The sequence below is a fragment of the Armigeres subalbatus genome, chromosome 2 (genome assembly GCF_024139115.2).
Source record: "Armigeres subalbatus isolate Guangzhou_Male chromosome 2, GZ_Asu_2, whole genome shotgun sequence".
NCBI classification, from domain to species: domain Eukaryota; kingdom Metazoa; phylum Arthropoda; class Insecta; order Diptera; family Culicidae; genus Armigeres; species Armigeres subalbatus.
The window spans coordinates 288,519,621-288,539,181 of record NC_085140.1 but is presented as its reverse complement, the minus strand read 5'-3'; the positions used below and the strand labels follow the sequence as shown (position 1 = coordinate 288,539,181).

General features: G+C 46.4%; 2 protein-coding genes across 2 annotated transcripts; both read left to right on the top strand.

Moving 5' to 3' along the window:
* Positions 1-13,792: 13,792 nt before the first annotated feature.
* Positions 13,793-15,473, top strand: LOC134209789 (uncharacterized). The gene is made up of 2 exons (XM_062685820.1): positions 13,793-14,041; positions 14,097-15,473. The coding sequence occupies exons 1-2, from the start codon at positions 13,793-13,795 to the stop codon at positions 15,471-15,473; spliced, it is 1,626 nt and encodes a 541-aa protein (XP_062541804.1).
* Positions 15,474-16,140: 667 nt separating this feature from the next.
* LOC134209787 (uncharacterized) lies at positions 16,141-17,062 on the top strand. Its single transcript, XM_062685819.1, has 3 exons — positions 16,141-16,606; positions 16,672-16,980; positions 17,043-17,062. The coding sequence occupies exons 1-3, from the start codon at positions 16,141-16,143 to the stop codon at positions 17,060-17,062; spliced, it is 795 nt and encodes a 264-aa protein (XP_062541803.1).
* The last annotated feature ends 2,499 nt before the right edge of the window (positions 17,063-19,561 follow it).

The following is a 19,561-nucleotide window of genomic DNA, read 5'->3' as shown; positions in this document are numbered from 1 at the left end:
TATCGCAGCCAAACCCGTTCTGTCTGTCACCCAGTTACCGTTATCAGGGGGAACTCGATACGGCTCTGCAATTATCGCGACATCGCACATCGTTTCTGCTGTAGACTGCCATAACAGTTGTTGTGCGGTTTCACAATGATTCAGATTAATCTGAATTATCTGCATTACTGCTGGCCTGCGATCGCCCTCTTGTAGGCTGGGCATTTGTAGCCCACCGTCTGATCGTAATTTCCGTCCTCTGTAGTGCTAAGCATACACTTCGGTCTTTGCGTGCAGTCTTTCGCAAGATGACCCGTTTCCACATTTCCAGCACATGTTAGATCTGTCTGGACCTTTACAAGCTCCTGCTCGGTGTCCAAAGCCCAAACACTTGAAGCATCTCTCCATAGATTTGCTCACTTCTGGGGCGGCTTTCAATGGGCATTTCGACCATCCAACCGTCAGGTTTACCCTGCCACTTCTAGTGCCTTATGAGCAGCGGTTACTGGCAGACGAATCATCGCTGTCTGTGTGCCTCCGTACGCCTTTTCTAATCCGGATCGACATTTGTACCTCGCCTATATTGCACTGCGCCTGTAGTGCTACCCGCAGCTCTTCTTCCGACGTGATCTCGTCTAGGTCTCTGCACAAAATCACCATCTCTGGAGTTAAGGCTTTGACCTCCACCTCTGAGCCCAATGATTTCGCAATGCGCTCCTGCATAACCGAGCTGTGAACCGCAGGGTCCTTCTTCAACTCGAAGAGCATCTCTCCGGTTTGTGTGCGCCTGGTCCTTATCACGTTTTCGCCCAAGTCCCTCAACTCAGGATCTTCTCTAACTTTTTGAGAAGCGCTGCATACGTCGTAGCGTCGTTAGCCTTTACTAGCACAGCTTCCCCTTCGGCGTCTTTCTACGAGGCTTTTCTTTCCCGTTCTGCTCCATCCTTGCCTCTTTTCGCTTCAGCTCTTTCTTTCTCTTCTCCTTCTGACCTACTACGGTACTCCATCCTTCTCCCTGTGGAGTAGCGTCTGTCCCTTCGACGGCGACAGCTTCCGCCCGTGTCTGCCTCTTGAGTCCGCCTGGCCTGTCATCTCCCGGTGAGGTTCTTGCCCTTTTGGGAGTCATGGAGGCTGGTGAACTCTCCACCCCGAGGAGTTTCCCTTTCCCCTGCTTTTTAGGATATACCGGAAATGTCCCGATACCTCCCTGTTCCGGCGGAACTGCAACAGCATGTGCCTTAGTTTGTGCCAATGCGCGCTCCGCTACATCGGCCCTCAGCGTTGCTGTATCGAATTCGTTCACTGCCGATAATAACGCCTTACGGATCCTGTGAACCATGTCCTTAATCTCCTTATGGACGTTGTTCCTCCCATCCACGAAATTGTGAAGTTCCTCCACCAATCTCTTCGCGGCCACTATTTTCGGCTTTTGTGGGGCTTGTCCAGCTCACTCTGCCCTGGCCGTTGCTCCTGCAGTTGTTCCTGCTTCTTCTGCTCCTTTTGCTCCTGCTTCTGCCGCTGTTGTTGCTGTAGCACTACTGCCACTGACGGCGGTGATCTAACCAACCCACTACTGGCGAACGGGTTCGCCGCTCCTGCATCTGCTTCTGCGTGATTTGTTGAATTATTCATTCTATAGGGTCCCCTCCAAACCGTTATCTCCACCCGTCGTACGTAGTCGCTTATGATCCATGGATTATCTTTGCAAGCAGTGAGGTCCATGCGAGGTTGACACGGACGCACTTATATGGCTGTGTTCAGAGCCGATCGTGCAATCGGGAAAATCTCAACCGAGTTTAGTACTCACCAAGAAAAATGGTGGACGAGTATTGAACGTATTCGGAGGACTGCTAATTTTTTGCCGGGACGGAGGCGGTAAAGTTGGCCCACTCGCCATTTCAACCCGGTGTCACCCTACCTTACTCAGGAGTGGAACAGCACGGCCGTCAGCCCAATGTCATCGTTTCCAATCCACTATCCAGATTCTGTCCGTTGTCGTAAGCCGTGACCAGTATATCGTAATTAGGACCTTACTGGTATCGATCCTAATGTGCCGGTTGGCACTCCTGTTGATGGGGCTGAAGTGCTTTGGAAGCGGCACGGGTCGCTTGTACAGAGCTGCTTGTAGACATGTGGTTTTTGTAGAGATTCAACAGAGCCCACTGTCAAACCTCCGCCACGTCCCCTAGGCAGATTCCGCTTGGGCTGGCTGGAAACCAGTGAACTGGTACCAGGGCCCGGTCATCTCCCGAGAGAAACGCCGATTGGTGGTTTTTCATTGGCACTTGTTGTGTGTGTGTGTGTGTGTGTGTGTGTGTGTGTGTGTGTGTGTGTGTGTGTGTGTGTGTGTGTGTGTGTGTGTGTGTGTGTGTGTGTGTGTGTGTGTGTGTGTGTGTGTGTGTGTGTGTGTGTGTGTGTGTGTGTGTGTGTGTGTGTGTGTGTGTGTGTGTGTGTGTGTGTGTGTTTTTTTTTTTTTTTTACAAGGGAGAATGCATTTACACACTAACCCAGTACACGTGCATTGTAGTTGCCAAACTACCACACGGAAGTGTACTGGAGTGTCGGACTCGACCATACCGGTAATACCGACTAAACTCCCTTGGGCTCCACCATCGTTTCCCCCAGGAACTACCATCATTATCGCTCACACAGGCACTCGTCCCACGCGAGACTGACTTGGGTGCTCGCACACCATTCACTCCATTTGAGTCTTACTTGGATGCTCTCCCGGGCGCTCCGCTGCCATGCCTCGAGGTGTCAATAGCGGTAACTGCCTGGGCCTACAGATATTACGCTACGACACTCCTGCCTCAGCACGAGCAGATCAATCACACCACTGCCGAAGCAGACCACACGCTACCCTGCCGAAGCAGGGACACTCCCCATGCACCACATGTGCACAACTGTAGGTGTGTGGGTATAACCCACTGCTACCCTGCCGCCGAAGCAGCTTCTCCAAAGACCATTCGCTCCATGTGACCCTTTTTCGGGTGCTCACTCTAACACTCCACTGCCATGCCTCGTGGTGTCGAGAAGGTACCTCGACTCCTACCTCAGCATGTGCAGTCCATACTCAGACTTCTGCTGCGCTTCGAGGTGTCGATAGCGGTAACTGCCTGGGCCTACAGATATTACGCTACGACACTCCTGCCTCAGCACGAGCAGATCGATCACACCACTGCCGAGGCAGACCACACGCTACCCGGCCCAAGCAGGCACACTCCCCATGCACCACATGTGCACAACTGTAGGTGTGTGTGGGTACAACCCACTGCTACCCTGCCGCCGAAGCAGCTTCTCCAAAGACCATTCGCTCCATGTGACCCTTTTTCGGGTGCTCACTCTAACACTCCACTGCAATGCCTCGAGGTGTCGATGGGATACCTCGACTCCTACCTCAGCATGTGCAGTCCATACTCAGACTTCTGCTGCGCTTCGAGGTGACAATAGCGGCGGCGACACGCTATGACACTCCTGCCTCAGCACAACCAGATCACTCACTCCCTGCCGAGGCAGCTCACGCGCTACCCTACCGAAGTAGGTACACTCCACAACTCACTCTAACACTCCACTGCCATGCCTCGAGGTGTCGATAGCGGTATGTAGGGACCAATCAACGATACTACGCTACGACACTCTTACCTTAGCATGTGCAGTCCATACTCAGACTTCTGCTGCGCTTCGAGGTGACAATAGCGGTGACGCGCTATGACACTCCTGCCTCAGCACAAACAGATCACTCACTCCCTGCCGAAGCAGCTCACGCACTACCCTACCGAAGTAGGGACACTCCACATGCCAATTGGCACTCCCTGGGCTTGTGCTTTGAAGCGGCACACAGTCGCTTTGATAGAGTCCGCTTACGGGCACTTGTGGTTTTTGGGAGGGATTTTAGCAGAGCCCACTGCTAAATCCCACCACGCCCTAGGCAGTTCTCCTGACTCGCAGACAGCTGGGGAGGGTCGTCAAGCCCTTGGACATCATGCTGTCCCTGCTGTCCCTGCTGCCCCATGTGTGTGTGTTTTTTTTTTTTTTTTTTTTTTAGAGGGATGAAGGCAAATCTGCTTACAGACACCTGAAATTAACACTCAGGGAGTGGGGTTGGCGCGGAAAGCAGAAGGCCAGCCCGCCGAACCCACTAAACCCACCCAAGCAACAGAAGGTTACTTGAGTTACCCTCTCTTCTAATGCCCTGGTCCCTCCGGGACTTACTGGATGTCAATACTTCGGAGAGGGGCTGTGCTCATGCACTTCACTTGTCCAGCCTCTAGCAAGCATTGCTAGTTCGCTGCATTCTCCTCATCATTACTGATGCAAGTATGACTGCGTATCTCCACTACGATACGTTTTGCATTTGGCGCTCGTACAATTGCTCTCACTTCTTAATTACGGCACGGTTACATCGATCATTGGGCGTACCGATTGAGTGCCGAGGTCGGTCCAGTGATTCCGGTTGAAGGATGGCTTCCGGTTCACTGGCGCCCCGACGACTCCGAACCGGTCGTTTTCCCACGATCGGCTACTATTCATCTCCTTCGCTCACTATCCAGTGCTCTCTGGTCTTCACGCCATTTTCGCTGCAACGACAGCATGATCTGCGTTACTGCTCTGTTCACCATGTTCCACGTATTTTCATTTTCGCACATTTCCTGAACGATGTTGTCGGGATTTATGCTTCGAGTGCTGACCGTTGAGATCCAACTCCGTTCTGCCCTGAATCGTGAACAGTCGAATATCACGTGCTCCGGTGTTTCTTCACAGTTCGGACAGGCCGGACAAAGTGGAGACTCTGCGTGTCCGAATCTATGCAAATACTTCCTGAAGCATCCATGGCCTGACAGGAACTGCGTCAGAAAGAAGTTGACTTCTCCGTGTTTTCTGTCCTCCCACGACTGCAGGTTCGGAATGAGCCGATAGGTCCACCTTCCTTTCGAACTACTGTCCCAATCCTGCTGCCACTTTCGCATCGAATCGACTCTCGCAATCTTGCGTGCTCCCATCGTTCCACGTAGTCCATAGCAGGCACAATCTTCCTCCAATAAGATTTTGATGGGAGTCATGCCTACTATGACGCAGACCGCATCCATCGAAATGGTCCGGTACGCACTTGCCACCCGCATAGCCATTAACCTGTATGTGCTGTTGAGCCGTGTCAGGTTCCTTTTCGTGATTCCTCCTGCCGCCCAGACGGGAGCACCGTATCTGAGTACAGAAGTAGAAACAGTAAGTCTTATCCTACTGCTACTAATCGCTGAGCTATTCGCCATTACCCTGGTCAATGCTGTGGTGGCTTTTGCTTCCTTATCGCAGGCGTAATCGACGTGGCTGTTGAAGTTGAGCTGGTCATCGATCATCACCCCAGATGCTTCACTTCTCGCTTCGACTCGATGGTGACCTCCTGACCGTGATTGTAGTCTGCTGAACTGCTTTTCGATTGCTGATTATCATCACTTCGGTTTTATGGTGGGCTAATGCCAGCTTTTTTCCGCACATCCAGTTCTCCACTATTCCTATGGCCTCCATAGCACGTACTTCCACCTCATCTACTGTTTCTCCGATTACCAGGAGTACCACGTCGTCCGCAAACCCAACTATCTTCACGCCTCTTGGTAGTCTAAGCTGCAATAACCCGTCATACATAGCATTCCACAACGTCGGTCCCAGGATAGAACCTTGTGGAACACCAGCAGTTATTCGTACTCTCTTTAGTCCCTCATGTGTTTCGTAAACTAGTGTCCGATTCTCGAAATAGCTCTTTAGAATCCCGGTATCCCGGAACTCTCATCCTGTGTAGAAAGTTAGCTATTGCTTCCCAACTCGCACTGTTGAACGCATTTTTCACGTCTAAGGTAACCACCGCGCAGTAGCGGTTACCTCTTCTCTTTGCTTCTTGGCTGCTTCAGCTGCTTCTACGACTTCCCGGATAGCGTCAACTGTGGATCTGCTCTTTCGGAACCCAAACTGCTTGCACGATAATCCGTTGTCGCCTTCTGTGTAGATAGTTAATCTGTTGAGGATGACCTTCTCCAGGAGTTTTCCGACCGTGTCTAGCAGACAAATAGGTCTGTAGGACGATGGGTCTCCGGGTGGCTTACCCGGCTTCGGCAGCAATACTAGTTTTTGCCACTTCCAGCAATCTGGAAAGTTTCCTTCATCGATGCACTTCTGCAACGTGCTACGGAACATATCCGGGTTCGCCTGGATCGCTGCTTTTAAGACCAGGTTGGGGATTCCATCTAGTCCAGGAGCTTTGTTTGCTTTTAGGCTTTTCGCAGCAGTGATGAGTTCCTGATTCGTAAGCAGGGCTTCATTCGTACTGGTGTTATTTTCGCCATACGGTGTGGGTGGCCAGACCGTTGGCTCGTGGTGTGAAACAGACCTTCGATAATTGTCCTAAGCTTTTCTGGGCACCTCTCTGGCGGTATCGATGGACCTCTAATCTTTGCCATAGCGACCCTGTATGCATCCCCCCATGGGTTAGCATCTGCGTTACGACAGAGCTCTTGCATGCAGGCTGCCTTGCTGAGCCTAATTTCCTTTTTGAAAGCAGCTCTTGCTGCGCTGAACACAGGTCTACGCTCTTCCCTTTCGACATTGTTGCGGGCTCTCTGCATTCTCCTCCTTGCTCTAAGACAGTTGCGACGGAGTTCGGCGATCGTTCCATTCCACCAGTAGACTGGACGGCGGACATGTCGTGGCTGTACTTTTCTCGGCATAGTTGCATCGCAGGCTCGAGTCAATGCTGCAACCAGCTCGTCTGGACTCAGGTTTACCAGGTTGCGCTCGAATCTAATTGCCTCTGCTAGCACCTCCTTGTTAAAGGTTTCTGTCTTCCACCTAAGCTCTTTGGTACCACACTCACGTGCTTGTATCGCTACTTTCTCTCCGACGCAGTATCGGACCGCCTGATGATCGCTATGTGTATAGCCTTCGCAGACTCTCCAGTTTATGTTCCTCGTTAATGCAGGACTGCAAAAGGTAACATCAATTATGGACTCTCTGCCATCTCTCCGGTAGGTACTCGTCGATCCTTCGTTAACCAGATCTACATTTAGCCTAGCAAGTGCTTCCAGCAGACTCCAACCTCTTTGGTTAGTGAGACGGCTGCCCCACTCTAACGCCCAGGCATTAAAGTCACCAGCGATGACGACTGGCCTCCTGTCGGTAAGCTCCGCTACTAACGTATCCAGCATCTGATTAAACTGATCACTTGTCCAACGTGGGGGTGCGTAGCAGCTACATATATAGACTCCGTTAACTTTGGCGATCACGAAGCCTTCAGCTGCACGGTACACGATGTCTTGGAAAGGATATCTCCCTACTGTACATATTGCGGCGGTTCCAGCGTCATCTGCTACCCAATTCCCGTCTGGAATACGGTATGGATCCAGAATGATTGCAACGTCGCACTTCGATTTCTTTGCTGATTGCCACAGCAGTTGCTCCGTGGTATCACAGTGGTTGAGATTAATTTGTATTACCTCCACTGTGATTTACCAGACATCGCCTGTTAATACGCTGGACATTTCTAACCGCCAGTAACGTGATCTCTACATCCATCATTCCTGCAGATTAGGCATTTTGGTGGCTTCTTGCAGGTTTGCGCTTTGTGGCCAGCCTATCCGCACCTTCTACAAAGTTTTGATATATCAGAACCTTATCAATTCCGTGCCAGATGGCTAAGCTCTTGGCACCTGAAGCACACCTCTGGTTGCTGAGAGGGGCTCAGTGAATACACCGACCAACCGACTTTAACTTTGCCAATTCTCAATGCTTTGTCGGCAGCATCTACCGGAAGCTTTATTCCTGCGACCTGTGTACCGGATGGCCCCTTCTTAGCCGGATTGTCATTTCGACGTCTCCCAGATTAAATTGCTCCTTCATTGCGGAAATTACATCGTCTGCCGTTGTAATCTCATCCAGATCCACGCATTGGAGTTTCACTTCAGGCGCCATACCTCTCACTTGCGCTTTATCTCCCACTACCCTCTCTGTTAGCTCCTTATATGACGAGCTCTTGTTCTTCGAGTCTTTTTCAACTCAAAGATCATGTCACCCGCCCGTGTGCGCCGGATTTTTTGTACGTCGGCACCGAAGTCCTTCAGTTCTGGAGCTGTCTAATGGTCCGCAGGACCTCCAGATATCCTTCCTCGCTAGTCTTAACTAGAAGCGCCTCGTCTTTCTTTTTCACGCTTCTTTTGATGACATTTTGTCTTTCGCTCGCATTGATCCGATTCTTTTTGTCTTCTTTTGGACCACGCACCTGCCAGTGTGTCCTTCTGTTGCCATCGTCGGTCTCTTCCGGCTCTGCGACAACCATGCGTTTGAGTAGACCGTCTCTTTGTTTTTGGAGCCTCCTGGTCTTTCGTCTCCGGGCGAGGACCTATGCCTCTTAGGCAAGGATGCCAGTGTGTTCTCCGGTTGCACTATCTTCTCTTTTTCTGCTCTTGTTGGGCTCTTCCGGAATCAGTCCAGGTGTGTCCTTTTGCAGCGCCGCTGATGCAAGGGTGTGTTTTGCATCAGTCAATTCTCTCTCAGCTTTTTCTGCTCTCTGCGTTAGGTTGTGCCACTCCGTCATGGCTGACCCAAGAGCCCTCCGGATCTTCAACACCAGCTCTTTGATGTCCTTATGCACGTTATGCTTCTTGTCGACGAACTCGTGGAGCTCTTCTGCCCAGTTCTTTGCTGCTTGTATCTTCAGCTGTTGTTGAGGCACGTTCCAGCCATTGTTCGTGGGCGGCTTCTGCTCATTATTATCACCTTGTTTGCTTACTTGCGTTAGCCTTCGCGGTATAACCGCCAGCCGCTGTTCTTCCGCCTTTTTGGTCTGCTGAGACGGAGACCTCGTCAAACCACTTGTGACGAACGGATTCGACACACTTGCTCCTTCGTTGAGTTCTAAATTGTTCTTCATGTTGAATCGTTATCTCTGCCCGTTGTAGATAGTCGCCTATAATGATCCCATGGGTACTTATGCAAGTAGTGAGGTCCATGCAAGGGTTGACACAGGTGCTTTATGGCACCGTGTTCACAGCCGGATCGACGTAGATCAGGAATGTTACATCTGAACGTACTACCCACCAGGATTGGTGGCGAGTTTTGAGCGTTTCCTGAGGCCTGCCAGGTTGTTTATCGGGACGGAGGCAGTCGCACCATTAGCCTACTCGCCGTTTCAAGGAGGTGTCACCCTTCCTTACTCAGGGAACAGAATAGCACGACCGTCAGCTCATTGTCGTTTTAACCAAACCATAAACCGTTACTCATCCAATGTCGTTCGCCATTGCCAGTATGCCGTAATCAGAATCTCACTGACATCGATCCTGATGTGCCGGTGGGCACTCCTGCTTGTGTTGGGCTGAAGTGCTTTGGAAGCGGCACGGGTCGCTTGTACAGAGCTGCTTATAGACTTGTGGTTTTTTGTAGAGATTCAACAGAGCCCACTGTTGAACCTCCGCCACGTCCCCTAGGCAGATTCCGCTTGGGCTGACTGGGAACCAGTAAACTGGTTCCAGGGCCCGGTCATCTCCCGAAGGAAACGCCGTGTGTGTGTGTGTGTGTGTGTGTGTGTGTGTGTGTGTGTGTGTGTGTGTGTGTGTGTGTGTGTGTGTGTGTGTGTGTGTGTGTGTGTGTGTGTGTGTGTGTGTGTGTGTGTGTGTGTGTGTGTGTGTGTGTGTGTGCAAAACTACTCAAAAGTGTCACACATTTTTTAAGCACTTATCCTCAACCGATTTGCTTGCAATAAGTTGCATTCGACGCAGAATCCTATCCCATTGTTTCCTATTGAAAATTGGCCAGATCGGACTATGGCCAAAATACAAATTCATACGAAAAAATCACGTAAAAAATGTCACTCATTTTTCGGGCACTTATCCTCAACCGATTTACTTGCAACAAGTTGCATTCGACGCAAAATCCTATCTTTTTGTTTCCTATTTGAAATTGGCCAGATCGGACTATGGGATCGAAAGTTATGGCCAAAATACAAATTCATAAGAAAAAATCGCGTAAAAAATGTCACTCATTTTTCGGGCACTTATCCTCAACCGATTTACTTGCAACAAGTTGCATTCGACGCAGAATCCTATCCCATTATTTTCTATTTGAAATTGGCCAGATCGGACTATGGGATCGAAAGTTATGGCCAAAATACAAATTCATACGAAAAAATCGCGTAAAAAATGTCACTCATTTTTCGGGCACTTATCCTTAACCGATTTGCTCGCAACAAGTTGCATTCGACGCAGAATCCTGTCCCATTGTTTCCTATTTGAAATTGGCCAGATCGGACTATGGGATCGAAAGTTATGGCCAAAATACAAATTCATACGAAAAAATCGCGTAAAAAATGTCACTCATTTTTCGGGCACTTATCCTTAACCGATTTGCTCGCAACAAGTTGCATTCGACGCAGAATCCTATCTTATTGTTTCCTATTTGAAATTGGCCAGATCGGACTATGGGATCGAAAGTTATGGCCAAAATACAAATTCATACGAAAAAATCGCGTAAAAAATGTCACTCATTTTTCGGGCACTTATCCTTAACCGATTTGCTCGCAACAAATTGCATTCGACGCAGAATCCTGTCCCATTGTTTCCTATTTGAAATTGGCCAGATCGGACTATGGGATCGAAAGTTATGGCCAAAATACAAATTCATACGAAAAAATCGCGTAAAAAATGTCACTCATTTTTCGGGCACTTATCCTCAACCGATTTACTTGCAACAAGTTGCATTCGACGCAGAATCCTATCTTATTGTTTCCTATTTGAAATTGGCCAGATCGGACTATGGGATCGAAAGTTATGGCCAAAATACAAATTCATACGAAAAAATCGCGTAAAAAATGTCACTCATTTTTCGGGCACTTATCCTTAACCGATTTGCTCGCAACAAGTTGCATTCGACGCAGAATCCTGTCCCATTGTTTCCTATTTGAAATTGGCCAAATCCAAATCCATGGCCAATTTCTCGTATACAAAGTATTTTATGGAAAAATCGCTATTATTTCTCAGGCACTTTTCCTCAACCGATTTGCTCGCATTAAATTACATTCGACGCAGAATGTCTCATTTTTTCCTATTGAAAATTAAACAGATCGGACTATGGGCTTAGAAGTTATGGTCAAATTACTATTTATTGTGAAAAAGAGTGTAAAAAAGTCTAGCTCGCTATTTTAGCACTTAGACTTCATCTATTCCCCAAGCAACACAAGTTGAGCAAATCTGGTTGCAGTAACCATATTGTGAATGAATCCGGTCATATATAAGTTACTGTGAATGATGTGCAATATGTGTGCTTCTCATGTCGCTCGCAAGCATTCGACGCAGAACTTGTCCCATTGTTTCCTATAGAAACTTGCAGAGGCGCTTCGTCTATAGGTTCTACCTGTTCATGGAACAGGTAACCATTTTTAGTTCAGAAGTAGGAAATTAATTTCTTGGCAATTAATTATTAGGACAAATAATTTACTCAGTAAAATTATTTAAACAAAGTTCCACGTAATATTTCTAATGACGGTTTAACATCTAACGAAACAAAATATTGCGTAGGCAGATCAAGTCAACGCCACATGCTTGGCGTACAGTCAAATGCAGCTAAATATGTGTTTCTCCGACACACCACACCAGATCACATAGAAAGCTTTTCCCAGTTGTACGATTTATAATGAAGAACCAACAGCAGCGCTGCCAGAAGTAAAATTTAATGTTTTGCGCCATGACAAATGGTTTGAAATGATTTCCTCCTTGGTATACTCACTCGTTCTCCGCGCCTAGAGAACCAGCGTGAGCGTTGCCAGCTTTCTCCGTTTCTTCACATCATCCTCTTTCGCATGCGAAGCAAGCACGTTTAGATGCAAGATCTGCTATGCTGCGCAGGAGTCCAACCCGTTCGACGCGCTGCAAGAACAATCAACGACGCGACATACTTTCGGTTAGACTCGGTCGAAGTGTCGGGCTGTGCTTTGCCGAAAGGCGCGCGCACGCTTTCGTTCTCATATCATACTCCGATGATTGGGAACAGTTTGTTTTTCTTTTGACGTAGGATTACGTCTTTCCGGAACATTGGGGGGTCATTCTGCAGTTTCAAATTTGAGACCGTCACGAAAAGTGGTCAGGAAGTATGGGCTAATAACTCAGCCGTCTTTCAACCGATTTTAAAGATTTTGGTGTTAATCGATCGACGAACTCTTTAAGATTTTGCTCAGCTATCGAAACAATGCATTCAAAGTGCTGAACTATTGAAAAATTGAATTTTACTAGGCACTGAAAATCGGTAAACCAACCAATCGCGATGTGCATCGCAAGCACAGACATCAAAATCGTGCAACCTACGGGCTCGACTCCAATCCTCAGTTCAACTAAATTTTCTCGGAGAGCGGGCACAACGATGACGCCCGTAGGAGCAGTCTCAGCAGAAAGTGGAACATCGAGAGGCCATCGCTAAAAGCAACAATCTTCGGACTATCGTTTAGTTACTGTTAGTGGCGCATTTGGAAAGAAAACCGGTTCTTCTCAGGACCAAAATTTTATTAGAAGATAGAGTTGATTGCAAAAATGGCAGCGATTACGGTCCCCGCATACCAGTGGCGTCACTGAAAATGTTTTCTTAATAGTGACTATTTAGCAGAAAAGTGAAATTTTACGCAAGATACGGACTATCGTTTTGTTTGCTATGATTGATTAGAAAGGCGCATTGTGGATCAAAATCAATTCTTGGCAAATGTACTATTGAGAGGTAGAGCCAAAATATTTTCTTCAAAGTGCACATCATAACCGCTTGGCGACGGTAGAAAGTTGGAATCTGCTATCTATTAAAAGTGCAGGAATTAAACAATGATGACGTCTCACATCATTGAGTTGCGTCAAATGAGATTTTCCCAAGATTCTGATTTCGGCGTACTTGCTGTTTATTATTGGAAAGGCGCGTCATTGGAAACAAAATCATCTTTTTACACGGGAGAAGGTTGAACCGAGACAAAAATCACAAATCACGCACGGCCAACATAACAAGGGCGCAGTTGCAAGATCGGGAATTTTTGGAAAGCTGTATTGAGCGTAACCTCTCTTTTCTGAAATCTATTCCGAACTCCGTTCAATATTGGCAGCAAAGAAAACGGGATGTTTTCGCCATGATCCGGCAGCTTGGGAAACCCACGATGTTTTTGACGATGAGTGCAAATGAAATTAGATGGCCTCGCCTACTAAGCATTCTGCGGAAGCTTTCTGGTGGCTCTAACATTGCGAAAATGGACGATATTGTGCAACAGTTGTCCGCACTCCAGCGTGCTACACTTGTCAGCGAAGATCCTGTCACGTGCTGTGCATATTTTCACAAGTTGGTAAACATCTTCCTGCGCCTTCTGTCATCGACCAGGTTGAGCCCATTCGGCAAATACCACGTTGTAGATTATTTTAAGAGGATCGAGTTCCAGCATCGTGGCAGCCCGCATGCACATATTCTGCTCTGGCTGGCGAACGATCCCCGTGAGGATGTTTCCGAAAGAATGCCCGCTACTGTTGAGTTGAACGATTTTCTGTGTTCCATCAGATCGGAAGATCTGCCTGAGACCTATGGCAATCAGGTGGGTTTAAATTTCGCATAGTTTCTAGCAAGTAATCACTCACAATGTCAAACCCTTTTAGGTTCATAAACACACGTTTACGTGTTTCAAGCGAAACGATAAACGTTGCCGGTTTAATATTCCGTACTGGCCAATGGATCAAACCAGAATTCTGATCCCCATTACAGCCGGGGATAGCCGACTTCAACAGCTAAACAGAAAGGCAGCAAAAATGCGGGAAGCGCCAATATGGATTTGCAGTTTGTGCTGGAGGAGTTTTCATGTGCTGCTTATGTTGTGGAATACGTAAACAAGACCAACAGAGGCATAAGTAGTTTACATCGTGACCTCATAAAGCTCCAGGAAGAGCATCCAGACCAGGACTACAATGGATTGTTGAAGAAGGTCAGCATAAAAATGTTAAATTCCGTGGAAATGTCTGCCCAGGAGGCTGCTTGGTATTTGCTTCGGCAACCGATGTCAGAAGCCAGCCGCAAGGTACCATTCATCAAATGATATAGTTTTCACAATTTAGAATTCAATTTCGTTTTAGGTTGAGTTTATTGCGACAATGTGGCCACAAGAGCGAATAAAATCCAAGAAGCGGAACAAACAGATGGACGAAGAGGATCTCGACGACAATTCCACCGATGTGTGGACGCTAAACATCATCCAACGGTATGAACTGCGCCGAGGAATGGATGATATCTGCTTGGCGGATTTCGCAGCATATTATTCGGAAGAAAGATCCACGAAGCATTCATATAGACTCCGTTTAGTTCCCCGTGTATTGCGTTGGTGCTCATACAGTATGGCGGAAATGGTCGACTATAAGCGTGAGATGGTTCTCCTCTTCCTACCGTTCAGGAATGAAGTCTGCGATGTACTTGATCGGAACAAGTTCCTGAAGTTGTATGAAGACAACGAGGCCGCCATTTTGGCAAAGCACAAGGAGTATGACTGCGAAATGAACTTGGATCAGGTTGTGGAGGAATACATCCGCATATGCAGCGAAGACGACGAGCAGCAGGTGATTGCCGACCAGAAGCGCGATGAGTTCGTCCGCACGATCGTCATGGAGCCGAATGATGACGATATTCACAACTTGCCAACAGGACCCTTGGCAGCTGTCGTCAAACAGCGATCAAATGTCTTGTCAAAGCAAGAATATTGTGAAATGGTGCGTGCCACGAATGCAGAGCAGCGGGATTTGATTGTGCAAGTAATCCACAGCTTGCATTCCTCTGAAGAAAACTGCAAACCAGTGCAAATATTCTTCACTGGCCCGGCGGGCTGTGGCAAAACGTTCACTTTGCGCATTCTAATGGAGACAGTGAACCGGTACAGCCAAGCTCATAATAAGCAGCACAACGCTTATGTAGCATGCGCATCCACTGGAAAAGCAGCGGTTGCAATAGGTGAAACAACAGTGCATTCCGCATTCCGGATTTGCATGTCGCGTAGGCAAAGCTCAAAGCTGAGTTTCGAGGCATTACAACTGTACCGGAACGCCTTCGCCAACGTGAAGCTCATCATTATCGACGAAACAAGCATGCTGGGTGCTGATGTCCTCAACACAGTACATGTCCGGCTTCAAGAAATCACGGGGAACTACGACGATCCATTCGGTGGAATGCCGATCGTATTTTGCGGCGATCTTCGTCAATTGCCACCGGTCAATGCGCGGGCGGTGTTTAAACCGAGCATAAACTCCATGCATGGCGCCGTTTTATGGCAATCTCTCGACTTCTACCCATTGGTTCAAGTTATGCGACAAACCAACGAGCAGTTCTCCGGCATTCTCACAAAATTGGCAACGGTGAGCGGATGTCGTCTGAGGAAATCGAGCTTATTGAAAGCAGGTTCCGTACGGAGGAGTGGTGTCGGCAGCATGTCCCTCGAGGATCCGGTTATTCCATCGGAACGCTGATGTCGAACGGTATAACTCTGTGGCGTTGATGGATCGAGAGGCTGTCGAATGTACTGCAGATGACCTATACTCTGGTTATAAGGACAATTCCCAGCTGGCCAGTGCTCGCACAAAGGTGCATAAGATGAGTGTAGTAGAGACTGGTGGCTTACCGTATCTGTTGCGTCTTGTTCTTGGTACACCTTATATGCTGACCACCAACGTGGATGTCGAAGATGGCATCGTGAACGGAGCGATCGGAGAGCTCATGCATGTTGAGTACAACGAAGGAAACTCGCAGCAACAGGCAATCACGAGGCTTTGGATGGCATTCGAAAATGAGTCCATTGGGAAGATGTTGAGAGTGAAGGCCAGACCGCTGGTGTATTCGAGACCTGGGGTGCTACAAACAGGCTGGACTCAATCGTCAAACGATCGGCGAACGTAACCCTTAACGGTGGTGTTAAGTGCAAAAGAGTTCAGTTTCCCGTTGTAAGTGCGTGTGCCCTCACAGTCCATAAGTCCCAGGAGGCACATTCTCGGAAGTCGTATATAATTACGATAAGGGTCAGGAACAGCAGCTAGTTTACGTTGGTCTTTCCAGGGTTACATCAATCGACGGATTGTATCTGACGAATGCCAGTAACTCATTCCGGTTCCACCACGGAAAGGGTTCTATGACCCTAGAATGAACGACCTTCGGACGGAACTTGAACGTTTGAGTAACCATCGTATGCGCACCATTACAGACGATATCATGGAAGCTATAACCGCAAACAAGTTGGCTTGTACGTTGATGAGCATCAATGTACAAAGTTTGAATGCACACTCGTCGGACATTGCAACAGATCGGGTGCTTACCGCCGTTGATTTGCTTGCAATGAGCGAAACTTGGCTTGACAACGGCACAACCACAAACATCAATGGATACCTTTGTGTTTGTCAAGAGAAGCGTGACGGAACAAGAGCGGGAGGAGTGGCAATATTTGAACGTGCTGGTTCGTCGACTATGGCCGTTTCTCACGCCATTACGAAGCTCAATGAAAGCTATGACCCAGCATTGAGTGTAGCAGACGAATATGGGGACTGCTGTGCTGCAGAGGTTTCAATCATGGAAACCCGCACGTTACTGTTTGCGGTATATATTTCACCAGGTATAATCAAATAGTAGTTGTGTTTGTATTTAAGTGTGTTGCATTAAATTTTGAATATTTACTAGGTACCACCCTGAAGCAAAAGAAATATTTCTTAGTGCGCAACCTCATAAAGTACACCCATGTTGCCATGCCCGTGGTAGTGTCGGGAGACTTTAATATTGATGTGACGAAAGAGGAGAACAGAGATTTCATCTGGTTCATGAAGCAGTTTCTCTATCTGGATTGTGCTTCGGATCCAACTATAGCGACTACTCTGGGTGGCACATGTCTCGATCTAACGTTCACCCGGAACGTAAGTGTGGAATGCAGGAGATACTGCACGTACTTCTCCAAACGCCGGCCTATTATGTCGATTCTTGCGGTATTCCGAGGTAAAACTAATGATTTAGAATTAAAGATAGTTCTCTTCATCAGTTATGTTATTTTATTCTAGAACCAATGCCATCCCAGTGAAGTGAATTAAAGTCACTGATCGTCGTTGTTCCGCTAGTTCATCTGCCAAAACGGTCGATTTCAACCTGAATGACCAATCATTGACATCAGCCGTACAGTCCGTAGCAAAATAGATAATTGATCCTGAAAATGAAACTTGAGTATTTGGTAATTAAATTTATATTTAGATCATAATGTATTTAATATGAAACATTCTTTCCGTTTTGTTCTTTTTTGTTTTCTACAGATTCAGCCCAACAGTGGATTGATGCATCCTTTAACATTCATCGGGACCACGGCGTACATCACTTCAAAAGGCTTCAAGCCAACATAAACAAACGGCCCTTTTCAGGGCCACCAAATATTCATGGAGGAAGATGTTGTTGAGGCTGTTGTTTACCGATCTTCTGTTTCTTTAATACTCTGCTTATAGTTATAAACCGAAATGAGTTTATAGTAACAATCGGGTTTTCGCCCATTTATTTCCAGGATATGCGACATGTCGAGGATATTCCAACCCAGATTGAATATACAGCCCCATCTTCAAAAATCAGCACCAAGAAACATATTTAGAGTTTCAAAATAAAATCTTCTACACTTACGTAATCCTACGTCCAATTGGCGGTCGTGTCTCGGATACAACCTTCTACTTTTTTTCTCCTGATGAATATGCATCAAAACAATATTAAATTAATGTTTGATTTTTCAAAAGAGACATCAAATAATGCTTTTTACGAATACTCAGAATCAATCAATATAGAGAAAACTAAATTCACTAAATTTGAAAAATTAAATAACTGGAAAACATTTCTTCTAAATATGACAACAGCTTCTAAATGTGACTCATTGGTCGTCACAATCTGGGGTCGCATCAAACAATTATACTAATAATGGTTAATAAGATTTCTTTCATAGCAACAAAATATGTAAGAGTTTAAATATTAGCGGCGATAAGTCACATGTACCCCGAATGGCGAAAAAGCGGATTTGAAAGATCTCTTAAATTTCGGACGACTTGCGAGAGTTTAAAATTTTAAGTGCATCCTAATTTAAAAGATTTTTGGAACAAAAGAGATTAATAAGTTGTTTATTGTTTTGTAAATCCTTTCTACATGATTTTTTCTCTTCTCTAATATTTGGTTGAGTTGTACAAGAAAAGATTGTAATATTAGATTAAACGCACAACTTTCATACGAAACCACTCAGCTTGATACATGGGTGGTAGGGTGGTAGAACAGGTGTACCAAAAGTCCACGAGACGCCCCTGGAAACTTGGCTGGATCGTACAATTGGGTCAGAAGTTATGGCGAAAATACTAATTTTAAAACTACAAAATTAAATGCCATTTTTTGCACTTATGCTCATTCGTTTTATTTGCAACAAGTTGCGTTTGACGAGAAATTTTGTTATGCCTATAAACAAATATGAAAAATAAGACCAAACCACATATTGGTCACTTGTCATAAGACGAGTTTGTACAATCCCAATGGTGGAATTAAATGGGATTGTACAAACTCGTCTTTTGACAAGTGAAGACATTCCACTAAAAAGCTCAAAATAATTTTCTTAACACATATTGGTGTTATTTTAGATTTTTCCAAACCTTTTGAACGAACGAGAAAGGCACCATCACCGCTAGGTAGATAAATCTGGGTTTTTCTTTTTTCTTCTTTCTTCCTTCTTCCTTTCTCCTTTTTCCTTCTTCTTCTTCCTTCTCCCTTCTTCCTTCTTCCTTCTTCATTATTCCTTATTCCTTATTCCTTTTTCTTTCTTCTTTCTTCCTTCTTCCTTCTTCCATCTTCCTTCTTTTTCTTCCTTCTTCTTCTTCCTTCTTCTTCTTCCTTCTTCCTCCTCCCTTCTTCCTTCTTCCTTCTTCTTTCTTCCTTCTTTCTTCTTCCTTCTTCCTTTTTCCTTCTTCCTTCTTTCTTCTTACTTTTTCCTTCTTCCTTTTTCCTTTTTCCTTCTTCCTTCTTACTTCTTTCTTCTTCCTTCTTCCTTCTTCCTTCTTCCTTCTTCCTTCTACTTTCTACCTTCCTACTTCCTTCTTCCTCCTTTTTTTTCTTCCTTCTTCCTTCTTACTTCTTACTTATCCCTCCTTTTTCTTTTTTTCTTCTTCCGTTCTACTTATTCCTCACTTCGCGCTAATCACTTCTCACTCCCCAGCGCTCATTCGGCCTAATGGCCATTCGGCCTAATGACCATTCGGCCTAATGGCCTTCGGCCTAATGACCCAGCATCGTCCAGAATGTACATTCGATGATATGTCGAATAAAACATTAACTTTCAGGGGAACCAATAACTGTAGCTTGAGAAAATCGCATTAAATTGGTTCCAAGGATTATCGTTTGCGCAATAAATTTTATACCTTCTTTTAAAACATGTTCTACCAACACTTGAAAAAAATAAAGTTTCTGTCTTTCTCGAACACTAAATGCACCGAAAGGCTATGTGTTCGCTCCAAAAACAAACTTTTTATAGATGTTCCATGGACCCATAGACTTTTATACATATCGGCTCAGT